At 39.1% G+C, this 19,356-nt stretch overlaps 1 protein-coding gene across 8 annotated transcripts in view; it reads right to left on the minus strand.

Annotated features, from left to right (window-relative positions):
• Window positions 1-19,356, minus strand: part of psd3l (pleckstrin and Sec7 domain containing 3, like) — a 538,648-nt gene that overhangs the window by 427,974 nt on the left and 91,318 nt on the right. For 2 of the 8 annotated variants that reach the window (XM_069925820.1, XM_069925819.1), the window contains one exon: window positions 15,017-15,080. The exons of 5 other annotated variants lie outside the window; for them this stretch is intronic. In XM_069925820.1, coding sequence (XP_069781921.1) covers window positions 15,017-15,067 — 51 coding nt within the window. In that variant the 5' untranslated portion in view covers window positions 15,068-15,080. Of the gene's footprint in view, window positions 1-338; window positions 529-15,016; window positions 15,081-19,356 lie in introns of those variants that run through there. One more of the 8 variants, XM_069925827.1, reaches the window with a different exon arrangement.

A 19,356-nucleotide genomic window follows, 5' to 3' on the forward strand; every position in this document is an offset into this window, starting at 1 on the left:
CTCCGCTGGAAAAAAGAAACACGAGAATAAACAGCGCTTTCTCGGAGACAATGATGAACGGGTGACAGATGGAGTGCAAGGCGCTTTAGATCCTCATTCTGGAAATTAGAATTCAGCCGGCAGACTGGCTGTGACTCGGTGCTTTTCCTTTCGCTTTCACTAAAATGCTCGAAGCGATGACAGTGGCCGGCGGGAGTGCAGACAAAGAGAGGAGGGAGGTTTCCTCCCCCCCACCCCCCCAACCCCACACTTGGCAGCCAAGATCAAACGGTCCGATCAGCCCTCCGGCTGTGAAGAACAGATCCATACGGTGCAAACAACCAGCTAGTGCCTCTTACCCCGTCATTGCCGCCGTCGCTCTGACTCTTAAACTGAGCGGAGAGTGCCGGGAGAGCGCCGGTTCCCTCTCTGCAGCCTATCGCTCCTTTCCGTGCGGCGAGCCTCGCTGCCCACGGCTCCTCTGCGCACACGGGCGCGCGCGCCCTCTCCCCCTTCTGTGTGACTCGGTTCAATCCTTGATTTTCCCCTCCCCTCTGCACCCAGTTCGCGTGACTCTAGACTATGTCTCTACACACATCTCTTCTCTCCCTGGCTCCCTGTGCTCCGTGGCTCTGTGCAGTCTCTCACGCTCCGTCTCACTCCCCCAGTTACTCGGGCTGCGTCTCTCTGTGGGCTCTCTTTCCCCCGTCCTCCCACCAGGCTGTCGTTTTTTTCTTCTTCTTTCTTGGTCCCTCGGTTTATTCCCGTTACGCCAATAGTCTCTGTACGATGTCTACATCTCCAAACTCTCCCCTTCCTCCCCCCCCCCCCCCACCCCTTTCCGACTCCCGACCCTCTCCTCCCAACTCTCCCCTCTCAACTCTCCTTTCCCTCCCAACTTCCTCCTCTCAGCCCCTCCCCAACTTTCACCACCTCCCGGCTTTCCTCCTCTCCCAACTCCCCCCAACCTTCCCAACTCCCCCCAACCTTCCCATCTCCCTCCTCTCCTGTCCAGAAGTCCAGTTGTCTTTCTAGCCAGTGACCCCTCCAGTACACTGCGCCTTCCCATTTCCAGAACGTGTTCCTCTTTCTGCAGTCTCTGTGCATCTGTAGTGTGTGCCTGAACCTTCCTATAGACCAAGTGCTTTGACTTTCACTCATACAGTTTATCGCTCTCTCTCTCTTCTCCCCTCTCATAACTGGTTGATGGAGCAGAGATAGCGCAAGTGTGTGTGTGTGTCAGTGCCTCCGAGGAGGTCTCCAGACGAACCCACTTCTTACACACGTGGCTGAACCACTTACCATCCCCCATGCAGGGCCCAGTGCAGCCTGGGGGGGGGGGGGGGGATGGAGGGTTTTTTTTGGGGTGGGGGGGGGAGGCGAAACAACGTGCACATATCCGCACCAGATCGACGAGATCGCCGTCCCCTCACCTTTTCCTGTAGATCGGACCTCTGCGCCGTGAAACCCGTCCCTACTACCTGTGTGTGCGAGCGCCGCTGATGCAAGGTGAAGGGCGGAGACGGCGGATGCAACATTTCACCCGTGGCAAAAGCACTGCTTCCAGAAGTGACCAGGCAACCGGCAACTGAAGCCCGCGATTCCACAACCATGTGATTGAAATAATGACAGGCTCAGTCATAGTGAGTTAATATAACCGTAAGATAAAGTAGAGTGAAACAGAGGTAAATAGCAAGGACTTAACTGAGAATATTATCAGATAACGTAAACTATTATTGTTACATAAAATAACTCCAATTCAGTAACACAGTGAAATAATAGCAGGAGATAAAATAACACTGAGAATAATACCATTTAGTTGCGCTCTGAATTGAAATAACTTCACGCTTCAGAATGCTGTGAAGTAAAACAACAGGGATTCGGTAATACAGTAGGTAATATTGTGAGATAAGGTTATGTTGAACCTGTAAACCTGTGAGATTTAATAATACAGAAAGTTCAGCTTCAGTGATATAAAAGCTTAAGTAGCATGTTAAGAATTTCAGTTATACTTTTGTGAAAATCAGATTAACCCAAAATTTTGTGAATACCATGAGATTTGCAGTACAATATTAATAGATGGGCTGATATTGAGATCCAACCACAGATTCAGAAACAAACTCAGATAAATACTTAGATGCAGTAGCAGATTCTGAAACAAAGATGAATTAGTAGCACTTGGGTTTAATCAATTCAACAATGTTGTTTGAACTGAAATACATTTAGATTCAAGGTAATCATATTTCTTAAACATATCCTGTACCATATATGAAAGACAGCAAATTCCCATTCCAAATAGATTTACTTCTATAATTGGATAAAGTTTGCTGTGTTTTTTAATGTGTTTTTTTTCTCAGAGGAGACCACATGCCCATTCTTAGTTGGGGGCGGGGGGGAAATCGGTTTTAAAAATTCTAATTGACAAGGCATAGTAGTTGTGTAGGAAAGGCTGGATAAGCCATGGGTCACTTTCTTTGTGTCCCTATGCCAATTCTTTAGATGAATACCTGGCTTTCCTGGCTAGGTAGAATAATACCTAGTGTCGCTGAGAATATTCTCCCAGAATCACAGTGCGGCTTTCGCGCAAACAGAGGAACCACTGACATGGTCTTTGCCCTCAGACAGCTCCAAGAAAAGTGCAGAGAACAAAACAAAGGACTCTACATCACCTTTGTTGACCTCACCAAAGCCTTCGACACCGTGAGCAGGAAAGGGCTTTGGCAAATACTAGAGCGCATCGGATGTCCCCCAAAGTTCCTCAACATGATTATCCAACTGCACGAAAACCAACAAGGTCGGGTCAGATACAGCAATGAGCTCTCTGAACCCTTCTCCATTAACAATGGCGTGAAGCAAGGCTGTGTTCTCGCACCAACCCTCTTTTCAATCTTCTTCAGCATGATGCTGAACCAAGCCATGAAAGACCCCAACAATGAAGACGCTGTTTACATCCGGTACCGCACGGATGGCAGTCTCTTCAATCTGAGGCGCCTGCAAGCTCACACCAAGACACAAGAGAAACTTGTCCGTGAACTACTCTTTGCAGATGATGCCGCTTTAGTTGCCCATTCAGAGCCAGCTCTTCAGCGCTTGACGTCCTGCTTTGCGGAAACTGCCAAAATGTTTGGCCTGGAAGTCAGCCTGAAGAAAACTGAGGTCCTCCATCAGCCAGCTCCCCACCATGACTACCAGCCCCCCCACATCTCCATCGGGCACACAAAACTCAAAACGGTCAACCAGTTTACCTATCTCGGCTGCACCATTTCATCAGATGCAAGGATCGACAATGAGATAGACAACAGACTCGCCAAGGCAAATAGCGCCTTTGGAAGACTACACAAAAGAGTCTGGAAAAACAACCAACTGAAAAACCTCACAAAGATAAGCGTATACAGAGCCGTTGTCATACCCACACTCCTGTTCGGCTCCGAATCATGGGTCCTCTACCGGCACCACCTACGGCTCCTAGAACGCTTCCACCAGCGTTGTCTCCGCTCCATCCTCAACATCCATTGGAGCGCTCACACCCCTAACGTCGAGGTACTCGAGATGGCAGAGGTCGACAGCATCGAGTCCACGCTGCTGAAGATCCAGCTGCGCTGGATGGGTCACGTCTCCAGAATGGAGGACCATCGCCTTCCCAAGATCGTATTATATGGCGAGCTCTCCACTGGCCACCGTGACAGAGGTGCACCAAAGAAAAGGTACAAGGACTGCCTAAAGAAATCTCTTGGTGCCTGCCACATTGACCACCGCCAGTGGGCTGATAACGCCTCAAACCGTGCATCTTGGCGCCTCACAGTTTGGCGGGCAGCAGCCTCCTTTGAAGAAGACCGCAGAGCCCACCTCACTGACAAAAGGCAAAGGAGGAAAAACCCAACACCCAACCCCAACCAACCAATTTTCCCTTGCAACCGCTGCAATCGTGTCTGCCTGTCCCGCATCGGACTGGTCAGCCACAAACGAGCCTGCAGCTGACGTGGACTTTTTACCCCCTCCATAAATCTTCGTCCGCGAAGCCAAGCCAAAGAAAGAGATGAATACCATTATGAAATTGACATTTTCAACAAAAGTTTTGAAATGTAAATTAGTCAGCTGCCTAATGCAAGCAGCCTATTTGTTTTGTATTTATTTTTTTCTTCTAAATAAAAGGATTTGCTAAAATACATCCATGTTGCAAATCTGCAGCCACATGTAATAAATGGGACATGCCAAGGTCATTTCAGGAACTGACAAGGGAATGCAATGTGGAGAATAAGGGCATGTAATTCTTGCTAAGAATTATTAACAATAAAGATTGGTTTGCTGTCACTCACCATGTTTCCAAACAACTCAAACTTTTATGTGTAAAGCACCCTCATATCTATGAAGCATCCCAAGTTATATCACTTACCAGAAAGAGTGAGCAAATGACATAGCTCAGTAGGACAACAATTCAGCTTGTAAAGGTTTTGAGGCTTTTGACAACACTGAATAAAGTAGCAAGATAAATCATTTTTGAGGGATTTTTTTAAATTTTGAGTTGGGTTTATGCTTCATGAATGAGTGTGGGAGAAATAACAAGTTTATGTTGATTTCTGATCTCAAAAGACCCTAATGAGATTCAAGGGTAGAAAAAGCTGTGGTCACAGCAGAGATATTTGTTAGGCATGGGCGAGATCCTGAAGGATTGGAGGAGGCTAATGTTGCTTTTGTTAAAGAAGGGCTGCAAAGTCAAGCCAAGGAACTACAGGCCATTGTGGATGGAGTGCAAATATTCTGCAAATTGATTTCCCGGGTCTGTGGTTGGTCTCACCGATATAGAAAAGGCCAAATTGGGACCATGGAAGGTAAATTATCTTAAGTCAAGGTGGTTGGCTGGAGAACCTGGGCATGCAAGAGAATAGATTGTAAGGCAATAATTTGGGGAATGGGTCTAGGGCTGATGAGATTTCACCAAGCATGGACAATGGGCTGAATGGCCTCTGTGTGTTTTTAATGAAAATTTAATTTAAAAAGTTTTTCCATACATATAATCATAGCCAAATGCAAAATACAATAGTCAAGTCTTAGTATTAAATCGATTATACATAAAACCCCAATCCCCTCCACCCCTAAAAATCCCAAGAAAAGAAAAAGTATAGAGAAAAAGAATAAAGAAACATATGAAAAACAAGAATAGAAACATGGTTGCCAGAGGAAACCCCTCTGACAATTTGTATCTTTTAATTCTTCCAGGGAGGTTAATGATGTTCGAAACTTAGGAAAAACATTCATAAATTAATTCCCTCAATTTGTAAATATGGGTGCCAAATTTTCAAAAGCACATCATATTTATTTCTCAGATTATAAGTAATCTTCTTAAGAGGAACACAGCTATACATTTCTCTGTTCAATTGCTCTATATCTAGATGGGTGTCTGATTTCCATGTTACTGCTGTACATTTTCTTGCTACAGCCAAGTCAACCTTTACAAATACTTTTTTATATACTAAGGACAGTAGAATGTAAGAAAGTATCAGTCTCCCGGCCACACCTAAAACACTGGTCTGATAAATCTGATTTTAATTTATTTAACTTCTATGGTGTGAGATATAATTGATGTAAAAAAATTATATTCAACTAATCTATATTTAACATTTATTGTATATGTCCTGTTATCTCAATATAACTGACCAATTTTGTTCATCAATGTTAATATTTAAATCCATTTCCCATTGCTTTCTGGGGTCTCTGCATATTGTAAGAAAACATGAAGCAAGCTGGAAGAGTAAAAGATGAGGCAGATGACTAAAAATATTTTCAATGGCATGAAACAAAATGAAAACAAAAGCCTGAAGCAGTGTGTAATCATTATTACCAATTTTAATTTCCATTCACTTTGTGGAGACCAGAAATCAACAATTATATGAAATAAAGTTTTTTTTTTAAATAAAAACAAAAGGTCCAAATTCTTATGCAGAAAACAGTAATTGCTATACTTAAAAGGCTGTCTGGATTATATGAGTAAATCCCTGGAGTGAAGCTTGTCCACAATGACTTTCTGGCTCAAAGATCAGAGGTACAGCTGGCTCCCTGCATTACGCAATATGACAGTGTTAGAGGTCGCATTATATAAGGATATAGATTTGGTGAAGTACACATAGATTTCATCCTCACAAGTGATGACAGATAATAATGTGAATGAACTCTCACAGCATCAGAAAAATATGGGGAATGGGAAGATGCAAATAGCTTTTGAGGCAAACTTCAGTGTAGGAAACAGTTCTGCAGCAAGTCTTGCACGTTGAGCATTCTTGTCTGTAGATGTGTTTATAACATTAACTTAATAATGGCATACGTTATTCTCTTGCCACTATGCTTAAGTTACTGCTCACACAGAAATTCAATAAGATACTACATTTCGATTTCCCAGGAGTTCTCTGCCAGGAAACATTAGCTAATAGGATCACATATCCGAATAAACAGTGGGTGAAAAAAATTATTTTCTTTTTTAAAAAAAAGTCATTGTTTCAAATCTGAGGCTGAAAAATAGAAACATAATCTACTGAATGACCTCATAATTCCCAGCTCTTCTATATGAGTTAAGAACACATCTACCAGATGACTAGGTTTCACTTTAAAAACTTCTGCTTTGAATAGCCCTGGGAATGGATATTTTAATAAGAAATAGAACACTAAAATAACCCTTTTGGTCCAACTATCCTCATCCATGCCAGAAGTTATAATAATTTGAGGCTTCATTTTTTTTTCACAACTCTAATATGCTTGTCCAGATTCCACCAGACTATTCACCAGATAAATTGTCTACTGCAGAGAAACAAGAGGGGGAGTTGGAGCAAGGATGGACACATGGGCCAAATGGTCTAAATAACTCTCCATGAACATTCTTAGGTAAAGGCATTTCTTCTTAATTCCCAACTTGATTTCTCCATAATTTTATAAAATAATATACTTGTTGAATATTCAATCTCTCTGCCGAATTGTCTCTCTCTCTATGCTGAATTCTCACATCTCTTTATTTGAATTCTCTCTTTTTCTCCATGCTAAGTTATTTTTCTCCATTTTGAATTATCTCACTGTGCAGAATTCTCTCCCTCTCTGCTTATATCCCTCTCTTTCTCTCTTTGTATAAAACACCAAAGTTTGCAAAAGCTGTGATTGTGGTAAAAATACACCAAAATGCTGAAGAAAATCGGCCGGTCTTTCAGTAATACATCTTTGTCTAGGAGACAAAGATATATTGCCGATGTTTCAGGCCTGAGCCCATCTTTAAAGAATAATCAGAATGAGCAAAGAACAATAAATCTCAGAGTACAGACAATGCTGGCTGGGGGAGGAGTCCAGACTAATAAAAGGTAAGAGTTGATCATGTCTGTGCAAAAGGAGACAGAGAAAAGGGAGAGAGACAGGGCTGGAGGAAGGCAACGGGGGAAGAAGTGGGGAGGGTTTCCACAAAAGCCAGAGAAGTCATCCTGTTGGAGGGTGCCCATTGGAAAGATGAGGTGTTGTTCCTCCAATTTGTGGGTGGTCTCAGTTTGACAGTACATGAGACAATGGACAGAAATGTTTGCATCTTTACTTCTAACCCTTCCAAGTTCATTAACTCAATTTGAAATATGTATATCCAGTTGGAATAAGATGGAAAAGGGCTCCAGAGTAATGATCAGAATATGAGCAAGGACCTCACTGAGAGTGAACTGTGATGGTCGGGCAGGCATCATTGTTACTCCCATAAAGGACAGATCTTGAAAGCCATGGGATCCTGATAGATCTTTATTGACGGGGTTGGGGGGGGTTACTGATGTTGGAAAGTGGAGCAACCCAATGAAGGCTTCTCACCTAACAGAGCAGGTTATTAGACTCTGTCAGTGTAATAACACACACCAGTATTACCATAGTTTTGGTGGAACGTCAGTCTGAAATGGTAAGTTCATCTCTCCACAGATACTGCCTGATCTGCTGACTATTTCTAGCATTTTTTTTTTGATTTGCAGCATTTCTAATAGTTGGTTTTTAGACTGTTGACTTTTAATATTTTGTACACTTGAAGTCCCAAATTCTCTCTTTATGCCACTTTTTGGAAACTAATCGGATTTATCTCTCTTGGATTACTCCATTAGTTTGCAATGGATGCCATTTGGCATAATTTTGTTCACAATCTGTCAACTTCTCTTTGCAATTCCTGTTCTCATCTGCACTACTTTTGAACAGGAGTCATTTTGGAAAGTTGGATATCCAATTGCCTGTCATTTTGAAAAAAATGAGGCTCTACCACAAATTCCTGAAGGACACTACTTGTCACAGCCTTGCCAATCAGAGCTTAACACCCCTATCCCTCTTCTGTTTCCAACCAGAAACCAATCCAAGACAAAAGGACTATTCCAGCTAGACTCACCTTCATATTTCTGATCTCCTCTTTTGTTGGATCTTTTTAACTGTTTCCTTGAGGCCCATTGAGATGATATCCATAAATAATGACTTTCCTATCCAATTGAAAACTGCCTCAGAAAATCCAACTGGATTACTCAAGCATAACTTATCCTTAACAAAGGCATGTTGGCTTTCTTTGTTTCAGTCACCCTGTCTTAAAGAGAAACTGTAATAATTTGCCAACAATTGATGTTTAACAGTAATTACCTGGTTCCTCTTACAGCTTTCTCAAGGGTGGAACAACATGAGTAAATTGCAAATCTATCGGCACAATTCTCAAATCTAAAGATTTTAAAGGTGAATACCAAAACCAGTGAAGCCCCTCGACCTACTGCTTTTAATATTAGGGGTGAAAACTATCGGTTTCAGGACCACGTGGCAGTTGTCAAGAGCAGGAACTTTGGCCAATTTCCTCTCTCTCTAACCGGGGTCAATGGACATGTGGTCAAGAATAAATTGGACAGGGAAAGAGGATGATTGGCAAAAGAAAGGGCGACCTTTTTCATCTTGCAGTAAGTAGTTAAGGCCTGGTAGTGGAGCCACATACAAATGCGTTGAAAAGCAAGAAATTGCAGGGCTGAGGGCAAAAAGCAGGGAGGGAACTCACTAGATTCCTTTGCATAGAACCAATGGATTTGACAGTTAAAATAGTATCCCAACATGCCGCAACTATTCTGTGATGCTGAGCTCCTGAATATTTATGCATCATAACTCCCATTAATTTTTATGATCATTTTGTTAATTTGAATCCCATATAATCTCCTCAATTCTAGTTTGAACTGCTGGGGGGGGGGGGGGGGGGTGGGGGTAATTCTCTTCCTATGTGGTAGAAAAGGATGCAAAGTACTGATCCAATTCATGCTTTCATAGTGGCACAGGCAGTTAAATCGAGAGGAGGTTCACATTAGATCTTTCTGATGCTGGGCTATGCCGAGAGTAGTGGGGAGATGGTTGTGATGATGACAGAGGTGGAGGCAGCAGCAATTAAGTTGGGAGGCAGTGGTGGAAATGGTTGTCACTGGGAGAGGCCAACAGCCCTTTGGGGGTTGAGGAGTGATCTTACAGGCATTGACCGGGTCAGCTAGGACCAGAGCATAGGAATATGGCACAGGTTCTATCCATCTTACTGGAATGATATGGAGTGAAGGCAGCTTGTCAAGATGGGCTCCAGCTTGGGCCCCAGCTTGGGCCCAGTTGCCAAAGCCTCCTGCCAGGCCTCAGCCACCAACATGAGTTATGACTGAGGAGTTGCGATGGACAGTAGGCCTCCTGCCAGGCCACAGGCATTGAGAGCTATAGGGAATTTGGGCCAGGTTTGTGATGGACAGCAGGAAACTGGTTCGGGGCTTGAACCTGGCATCAGAGGATAGAGAACTACATTAGAGGAGAGGGGGACTGTGACCTTTGGCCAACCTCTGCCTCTGAAGGGATTTTATTTTCTTTTAGGATAAATTACAGCATAGTACAGGCCCAGAATATTGTGCTGACATATAAACATTCACCACCACTATCTAATCCTTTCCTACCTCACACACATGACCTGCTATTTCTGTTATGTATAAAGGCCTATCTAAGTCTTTTCAATGTTACTTTCTTTTTTCTCCTTTCTTTCTTTTGCAAAAATGGCACCAGAGCATGGCAACTCTTTGAATGGCACACAAAAGAAAACTTTTCACTGAGTCTTGGCACATATGACAATCATAAATATATCTGATTATCTAAAGAGGATCATTATCTGAGAAAGGAGAAGTCAGGAATGGTGTTTGTTTGGTTTACTACAGTACTTACATTTGAGTGATGATTAGACTAATCTTTTCAATTTGTTTCGTTCTTTAAGTCACCAGTGGTCATTTGCATCAAAGCTATCTGCCAGTAGAACTTTCTCCAGGCAGAGTTTTGAGCCCTCCCACCTCGCAGAAGTTGGGCAGGAAGATCTGCCACCATGTGGCAAAAAAAACACAGAAAAATTCTCTTTCACATGGATGCCCACTTGGACAGATGCCAATTTAAAATCAGATTACAAGAATATTTATTTGATTTTGTTTTTAGAGATACAGCATGGTACAGGCCTTTCTGGCCCATGAACCTGTGCCGCCAAATTACACCCACGTGACCAATTAACCTACTAACCCCATACCTCTGTAAAGTAGGAGGAAATGGGAGCATCCAGAAGAAACCCACACAAACACAGAGAGAACATGCAAACTCCTTTTAGACAGTGCCTGATTCAAACTCAAGTTGCTGGCATTTGTAATAGTGTTGTGCTAACCACGTTGCCCACAAATATTTATTACATGTTCAAAATTATGAGATATCAAGATAAACAGGGTCTGGGGACCTGTTTTTACTTGAAAGAAAGTCTGTGATATTTGTCAGTTTTATGATCATTGATAAATCATAAATAAGAGGAGGTTGATTTTTATTGTTATATATCATTGAATTACGACATGTAATTATGACAAAGATGGTGGAAAATGAGTTTTTGGTAGAAAATGGATCTAGGTTAAGATTAAAACCCAACAGCCCAACTAGACTCTAACTAATCAAACCTGTACAGAGGAATTTACTTTCTTCTATGATTGGTTTGACTGAATTAGTAACACAGATACATCAATTACAAAAAAGCCATTGATCTGTTTGAGAAATAAACACTGAATGTTGGTCAAGAGGAAACAGTGAGCAAACCATCCTGGCCTAATTATAGCAGACATAAAGTCATCAAGTCATACAGCACAGAAATGGGCCCCTGGTCCCTCCACATCTGTATTGGTCATTAAACATCCATCAATACCAATCCCATTTACCAGCACTTCCCTTCCCATGTTTTGACAATTTAAGAGATCACCCAGATAGTTTCTAAATATTGTGAAACTCTCAGCTTCCACCAACCCCTAGAGAGTACCTTTCATATTCAGACAACCCTTTCTTCTAGTTCCTTCTAAACCTCCTTCCCTTAACCTTAAAGCAATGTCTTCAAGCTTTAAACATCTTTGTAATGGAGAAAATGTTTCTTACAATGTAACCTATCTATCCCCAACTTTGTTGACTTGAATTGTATCTCCTCTGACCTTCCTTCACTCCAAATAAACCCAGTTTGTCATGACCCTAACCAAAGCCAAACCTTTTATTCAAATACACACTCAAACCAATCCTAACAGATATCACTGTGTCCTGTCAAATCCATTACCTGCATCCTTTTAGTAGTAAAGAAACTGGATTTGCCTTTTTGCAGAAAATAGTAAATGAAAGAGCAGTAGGTTTTGCGAACACAAGAAAGATGGACAGAAATGCCTCCATGAGTTTTATGATTATTATTTCTAAGTGCACAACATAAACAGAAATATTGGCATATAGGCACATGATTGTCTCCAAAATATGAGCAAAACTGTCAAATAAATTTCAATTAAAAATGCAGTTGTACTTATTTATTGCCTGATGTCAAGCCCTGAATAGTACAAAATGCTCTGTTACAAAGTACCTCTCATCACTCACTTCAAGCACTGCCACTGGCAACCTCTCAGTTTAAACCTCAACATGCTGTATCTATTGCAATTCAAAAAGGAATGAAAACGAAAGGCATTCATTTTGTGCAGTTTTTTGGAGTTAATTATCTGCACACATCTATCAATCTGCAAAGATTGCTTACTGATGGGGATTAAACTCATAGTCCTCCACATTCCCAGTTTACACTCATTAAATGACAGCAATTAGAGTAAATGATAAAGTACAGTGGCAACTGAGCTGCAGAATGCGATACAATGCTTCTGCTATTACAAGCATGGTGCTTTATAACTGCTGAAGATCCAGCTGCGCTGGATGGGTCACGTCTCCAGAATGGAGGACCATCGCCTTCCCAAGATCGTGTTATATGGCGAGCTCTCCACTGGCCACCGTGACAGAGGTGCACCAAAGAAAAGGTACAAGGACTGCCTAAAGAAATCTCTTGGTGCCTGCCACATTGACCACCGCCAGTGGGCTGATAACGCCTCAAACCGTGCACCTTGGCGCCTCACAGTTTGGCGGGCAGCAACCTCCTTTGAAGAAGACCGCAGAGCCCACCTCACTGACAAAAGGCAAAGGAGGAAAAACCCAACACCCAACCCCAACCAACCAATTTTCCCCTGCAACTGCTGCAATCGTGTCTGCCTGTCCCGCATCGGACTTGTCAGCCACAAACGAGCCTGCAGCTGACGTGGACTTTTTTTACCCCCTCCATAAATCTTCATCCGCGAAGCCAAGCCAAAGAGAAGAACATAATTAAGAACAATTTAGCAAAAACTTGATTTTAGTATATAGAGTTGTGATTAATCCAATACTGAATGACACCTGCTTTCAGTGATCCACCAGTCCAATATTGGGCATGCTCTGTGAAGCATTTCTCACCAGCCAAGCATTCAGCCTTGTGCCTCAAGATTGATACAGTACATCATCAATCATCTAGAGGGAATCCAGCAGGACCAAAGAGTGGGTTTCACTGAGTAGGGATGATTCCATTTTAACAGCCATGAGGTAGTCCAAAGCTTTTGCACACGAACAGGATTGAGATCCAAGATAGAAAGTTTCAGAAGATGGATCCTCTCTGGATAAAATAAATGCTTTGACTTAATCCTGTGTACACTGTATTGTTACTGGTATGGACACACACATTTCCTTCAGCTTCGGTATACAGTTTCAAATTATTGCTGGCTTTTTCATGCAAATGATTTTAGCTAGCCATGAATTGACCTGCTCATTTTACCAACATTCCCTCAAAGGAATGACATATGATCTGAAAAATGCTCAAACACATGACTCAGGGCCATGTTACCAGCCCTCCAGGATTGCTCTGGTGATTGATTCCAAGAGAGTTTTTTTCAACATTTCAATTCCATGTACGATTGCCAAACTGACATGCCTGTTCATGGCCTTGTATACTGCCAAACTAAGGCTCCTACAAATTTGAGGAACAACACCTTATATACCATCTGGGCAGTCTCCAGCTAGACAGCATTAACATTGACCTCCAATTTTCTTTAATCTTCTCCCAGGAGTCTCGCTCTTTCCCTATCCCTCTGACTCCCTTCCTCCAGCTCCCCATCCCTTCCCTTCACACTTTCAGAGAGTAATCCTCTCCCACATCACTTCAGTTTTTTTTCTCTTCTACCATCCTCCTGTTATTTCCTCCCTCCTCTCCTCCTCCCCCATTCCCCCATCATTTTCTTTAGGCACCTGTTTGTTTTGCTTATAACTGATAAAGGGTCCAAAACCTTGGTTACCCTTAATAAATGCTGTGTGACCTGCTGACTCTTTCCACCATGTTTGTGTTTAGCAATCAATCCCAGCATCTGAAAACTTTCTTGTTTAAGATCTCTGAAGATTTTTAGTTACAAAAAATTGTTGTACATGCGTGGAAAGGCTCTTTTGCAAATTGTCATTAATCACGTGAAGGTGCAACAAAGACCGCATTGTGTTTAGTTTAAATCCTGTGAATGCGGACATATTTGGTGGCCAAGATTTTTTTTTTTGGTAATTTGTTGTGTTTGCACCTACAGGAAATAGCTTTGCCATAGTCAACTACCCAGATTTGCTAAACTTCCCTTGAAGGATAAATTGCAAAAATATGCAAAATTCATTTCATGAAGACACTTCAAGCTTCAGTTATTTGAACTGAGAGAGCAGATAGCAAATGCCCATGTGTTGTCTCCACACGCTCATCCTTCACTAGAGGGAAGGATCAGAACAAATCCAACTGAAGTGAAAAGAAGAGATTATGCCAACAGATTGCTTGAATTAAGACACTTTTTAAAAAATTTTTTAATTTTTCATACTATGAACCATACTGACCAAAATACACACAGACATTTGTGCAGCACCTGCATGTTTGCTGTCACTCTCTCACCTACACTGCTGTTAGGACTTCACACAGCAATAGATCACGACATTGAGCAAAAACTATAGAAGCGTAGAAAGGGGGAAGGGCTGGATAAACTTAGGCTGGATAAAAAAAGGAATTGCTTTCATTTCAACTGTAGTTGGAAATTTTTTTAATACTTTATCTAAAATTTTAAAAACTATGATACATAAAGTTAATAAACACAATACAAAATATATATTACATGGCATATAACAGAAAAAAAAAGCATCTACCCCCCTTATTCAGTAAACCCTCCCCCTTTATATACCCTTACCTAAAACCACCTCTAAACTTTCCCCTAACTACCACCTCTAAAAATAAAAATGAAAAGAAGAAAAAAAATGTAAACTATAACAACATAGATAAATATTGTGGAATTGAGGCATTCAAAATCTTAAACCCATATAATCCAAATAAGGGCTCCAAACTTTCCGATAAAAAAGATAATCGTTTTATAAATTATATGTTATTTTTTCAAATGGTATACAAGATCTCAATTCTGTATGCCATCGAAGTAAATTCAACTCTATATCATTTTTTCAAGTAATCGCAATACATTTTCTCACAACTGCTAACACTAATCTCAAAAAATGCTATATGAAATTTATTTAATCTTAATTCTAAACAAATATTTTTAATATTACTTAGCAAAAATATTGATGGATCCATTGGGAATTTAACTTTAAAAATATTTTGTAAAGGTTCCTTAAACCGCATCCAAAAAAGTTTCACCTTTACGCAGTCATGTTGAATGTAAAAACGGTCCTTTTTTTCTCCTGGCATCTAAAACATAAATCTGTAGAAAGTAAATTATATCTCATTAATTTCTCAGGAGTTAAATATAATTGATGTATAAAATTATAATGAACTAATCTATATCTTATATTCACTATTTTTGTCATACTATATTTACACAAATTTCTCCACTCCTCCTGAGTAATTTCTGTTTCTAAATCTTTTTCCCATTTTAACCTAGATTTTTGTAAATCTGTCTTAAACATTTTATTCTGTAATAATGCATACATTTCTGATGCAAATCTTTTTATCTACCATTATAATTAAAATTTCATAATTAATCTGTCTGGGCAACCCCATAGTATTCCCAAATTGATTCAGTAACAAAGCTCTAACTTGATAATAACAAAAAGAGTATTTCAAAGATTTTATATTTTTCCTTCATCCTTTGAAAAGTAATCAAATATCCTGCTTCATAACAATCTTGTACAAATTGAATTCCTTTTTGATCCCATATTTTCCAAAGTTGATTATTAACCATAAAAGGAAAAAGTTTATTCTGATACAAAGGTGTTTTCATAGAAACTTTACCACATGTACCTATCTCTTCATTTATCTTATTCCATATTTCCATCAAATCTATCAAAATTGGTGAATTATATTTACATAACAACTTCAAATTCCATTTATATACAAATTGATCCTTCTTATTCTCATTAATTCAATTTAATTCAATATCTGCCCATTGCAATCGACTTTCCAAATCAAACATTCTATTAATAAACTTTAATGGTACTGCCTTATAATAATTTTGAAAATTTGGAAGTTGTAATTTTTGGAAAGAGACTTGACATTTTATCTTTCTGTAAAAACTTCCTAACTATAAAATACAAATATTTTTAAAAATTCTGAGGAACTTTAAAAGGGATAGACAGAAAAATATATTGTAATCTAGGACATTTATTCCATCGATTTAAATCATTTTTTATTTTATATAATAAAGGTAAATAATTTAATTCATATAAAAAATGATTACATTTTTTGTCAACTTTAATACCTAAATATTTAATTTGATTTTACCATTTAAATTTAACAATTTTCATCTTCAAATCAATAACATATTTTCACTTTTTTCCCCAATATTACTCCATATTGTTCTAATCTGTCATGTAAAAATCTCAAAGATTCTTTTTGTTCTGTTAAATAGATCAAAACATCATCAGCAAATAAATTAATTTAAAATTCATCAGATTTCACTTTAATGACTTTAATATTACTATCTTGTCTTATTAATTGAGCCAGAGGTTCAATAGCCAATGCAAACAATGCCAATGACAAAGGCCAACCCTGCCTAGAAGACCTCTCCAATGTAAACAGCGATAATATCTGACCATTCATCACAACTCTAGCCACTGGCTTTTTTATAAATTGCCTTAATCCAACTAACAAATATTGGTCCAAATTTAAATTTTTCCAACACTTTAAATAAAAATCCCCATTCCACTCTGTCAAATGCTTTTTCAGCATGTAATGATAAAGATATATCCTGCAAAATATTTATCAAACTAATTAACTTTGTAATATTATCAGCAGAATAACAGTCTTTAATAAATCCAGTTTGGTTTATACAAATCAAAGAGGTAAATACCTTGCCAGTCTATTGGCTAGAACTTTCATTACCATTTTATAATCAACATTTAACAAAGATATAGGTCTATAAGAATTTGCTTTCAAATGATCTCCATCTTTCTTAAGAATAACTAATAATTGCTTGAGAAAAAGAATCTGGTAAAGAATGAATTTCCTTAGCTTGTTTAAGAACCTCAAACAGTAAAGTTATCAATAAATCTGGAAATTCATTATAAAACTCAGCCGTAAACCCATCTTCACCTGGAGATTTCCCATTCGGCATTGATTTAAGTGCTTCTGTAATTTCCTTTTGAATAAAAGGTGTCTCCAATTCATTAATTTCCTTATTAGTTAATGATGGCAATTTAAGATCAGATTTTAAAAAATTTTTAGCTTAACTTCATCTTTCACAACCTCAGAAATAATTAATTTTTTAATAGAATTCCTTAAATACATCATTTATCTCTTGCAGTAATATCTGAATCTTTTTTTAATAGCATTTATCATTCTTGAAACTTGTTCTAATATCAATTGCTAAGCTAAAACTTTGAGCCCTTTCCCCTAACTCATAATACTTCTGGTTACTTCTTTGTAGTAATTTTTCAAATTTATGTCAGATTATAGATATGTTTTAAAGGAGATAATTTGTGGCGGTTTTTTAGTGTAGGTTACATGCAAATACTTCAAAACAGATCTTATTTAAAATACTGGAGCCCTGCTCATGCTAGACAGGCTGATGCCAAGAGCCTTTGCAAAAGCTTTAGGGAGTACCCAAGGGACTTCACTAATGGATTGATGTTTACAAAAAGGCCACAGATGAAAGAACTCATTGCAGCCGCAGGCAGTCTGGAGTGGAATTATTGTTCCAAGAGGGTCATGAGGTTTTGCAAGCAGAGAAAGTAAAACAGGCTTTCTTTCTGAGAGAGAGAGAGAGAGAGAGAGAGAGAGAGAGAGAGAGAGAGTTCAATTCTTCAGTTTTACAGTAAGCAGCAGCAGCTGGGACTAGAACAGGACAAGCTGGAAAGCTTGTGGAAAAACACCATTTGGAAGATGGGTTATGAGTGCTTAGTTCAGCCTGGTCAAAGCTCTTGTGGTTCATGCAAGAGCTGAGGACTGGCAGCCTAATGTTTCACTTGAAATAAGTGAAACAAAAAGGAACTCTGTGGTGACCTGAAAGAAAGACGTTATCATCGGGAATACCCTGATGGGCCATGTTTCTTCGGAAAGACAGTGAAGTAGCTGGTTACAAGGAATCAGTTGTGGGTGTCCAGGAACAACAAATCTCTCTCTGAAAACTGACAGGAACCTTCCTGAGTGGTAACTGTCACATTTGTGGCCCGAAATGTGAAGTTAATAAAACATTAAACACAAGTTTTATCAGGTAAACTTCTCAGGGTCTTTATTTTTCCAGTTTCCTTTGTTCTCCTGCTTGTGCTCTTATCTCTCTCTCATACCACGTGACTTCCGGTTCATCTCATACATATTCATTATCATGACAGTAACCATTGACCTTTCAAGCAGCAAAGCCTGGTGAACTTCATAAATGTTAAATTCTGTGGACAGTATAAGAATTGTGTGCAACCATTAAACTTGGAGGAATGAGACGTGAGATTGGACTGTGAACCAAAGAACTTTTCTGAACTTGTACACACATTACATACACATGCGCTTAGAATTAGAAGGGGATTAAGTTAGGTTAATTAAGTCAATAGTGACAAGTTAAAGTGTGATTCTATTTTTATGCTTAAAGATAATTAAAAGCAACTTTTATTTAAGTAACCATTTGTCTTGGTGAATATCTATGGCTCCTGGGTTTTGGGGTCCTCTGGGCCCATAACAACTGTAATTTTTTTTGATAATCAGTTGTATCTTATTAATCTCTGTTGGATTCCATTGTAAATCTTTATATTTCCCTTTCTAATTTATTTACTTCAGCTAAATGTTTCTTAATTTTACAAGTATAACTGATCATTTGTCCTCTCAAATATGCTTTCAAAGCATCCCATAATATAAACTTACTGTTAACAGAATTTACATTTATTTTCAAAAATTGCTGTATTTTATCCCTCATAAAATTACAAAAGTCAACATTTTAATAATAAAGAATTAAATCTCCACCGATATGTAATGTCCATTTTTTCTGATCCGGTATGTTATTAGTAAAAGAGAATGATCTGACAAAAGTCTAGTTTTATACTCAGCAGATACTATCTGATCTTGTAATTGTGCCGATAACAAAAATAAATATTTTCCAGAATAAAAATCATATCAAAATGAAGTAAAAGAAAAATCTTTCTCTTTAGGATTTATTTTTCTCCATATATCAACCAAATTCATTTCTTTCATTAAGGTTAATACTTTTTATTGCCATTTTAGTTCTAGTTACTGTTTTCGGAGACCTATCTAACAATGGATCCAGACGACAATTAAAATCACCTCCTATCATAACTTTGTCATATGATTGTGACAAATTAAGAAAAGAATCTTGAATAATTTTTTTATCATCCACATTAGTTTCATAAGAGTCCAAGATTCCAAATAAATTTTACAATTTACAATTAAAAGTCTACCAACCAATTCAATGACAGATTCCAACTTAAATGACAATTTCTTATTTATCAAAATAGCAACTCCTCTTGCTTTGGAATTAAAAGACAAAGCAACAACTTGACCAACCCAATCTCTTTTCAATCTCTGATGTTATTTTT

Source organism: Narcine bancroftii, chromosome 3 (assembly GCF_036971445.1).
Source record: "Narcine bancroftii isolate sNarBan1 chromosome 3, sNarBan1.hap1, whole genome shotgun sequence".
In the NCBI taxonomy this organism is placed as follows: domain Eukaryota; kingdom Metazoa; phylum Chordata; class Chondrichthyes; order Torpediniformes; family Narcinidae; genus Narcine; species Narcine bancroftii.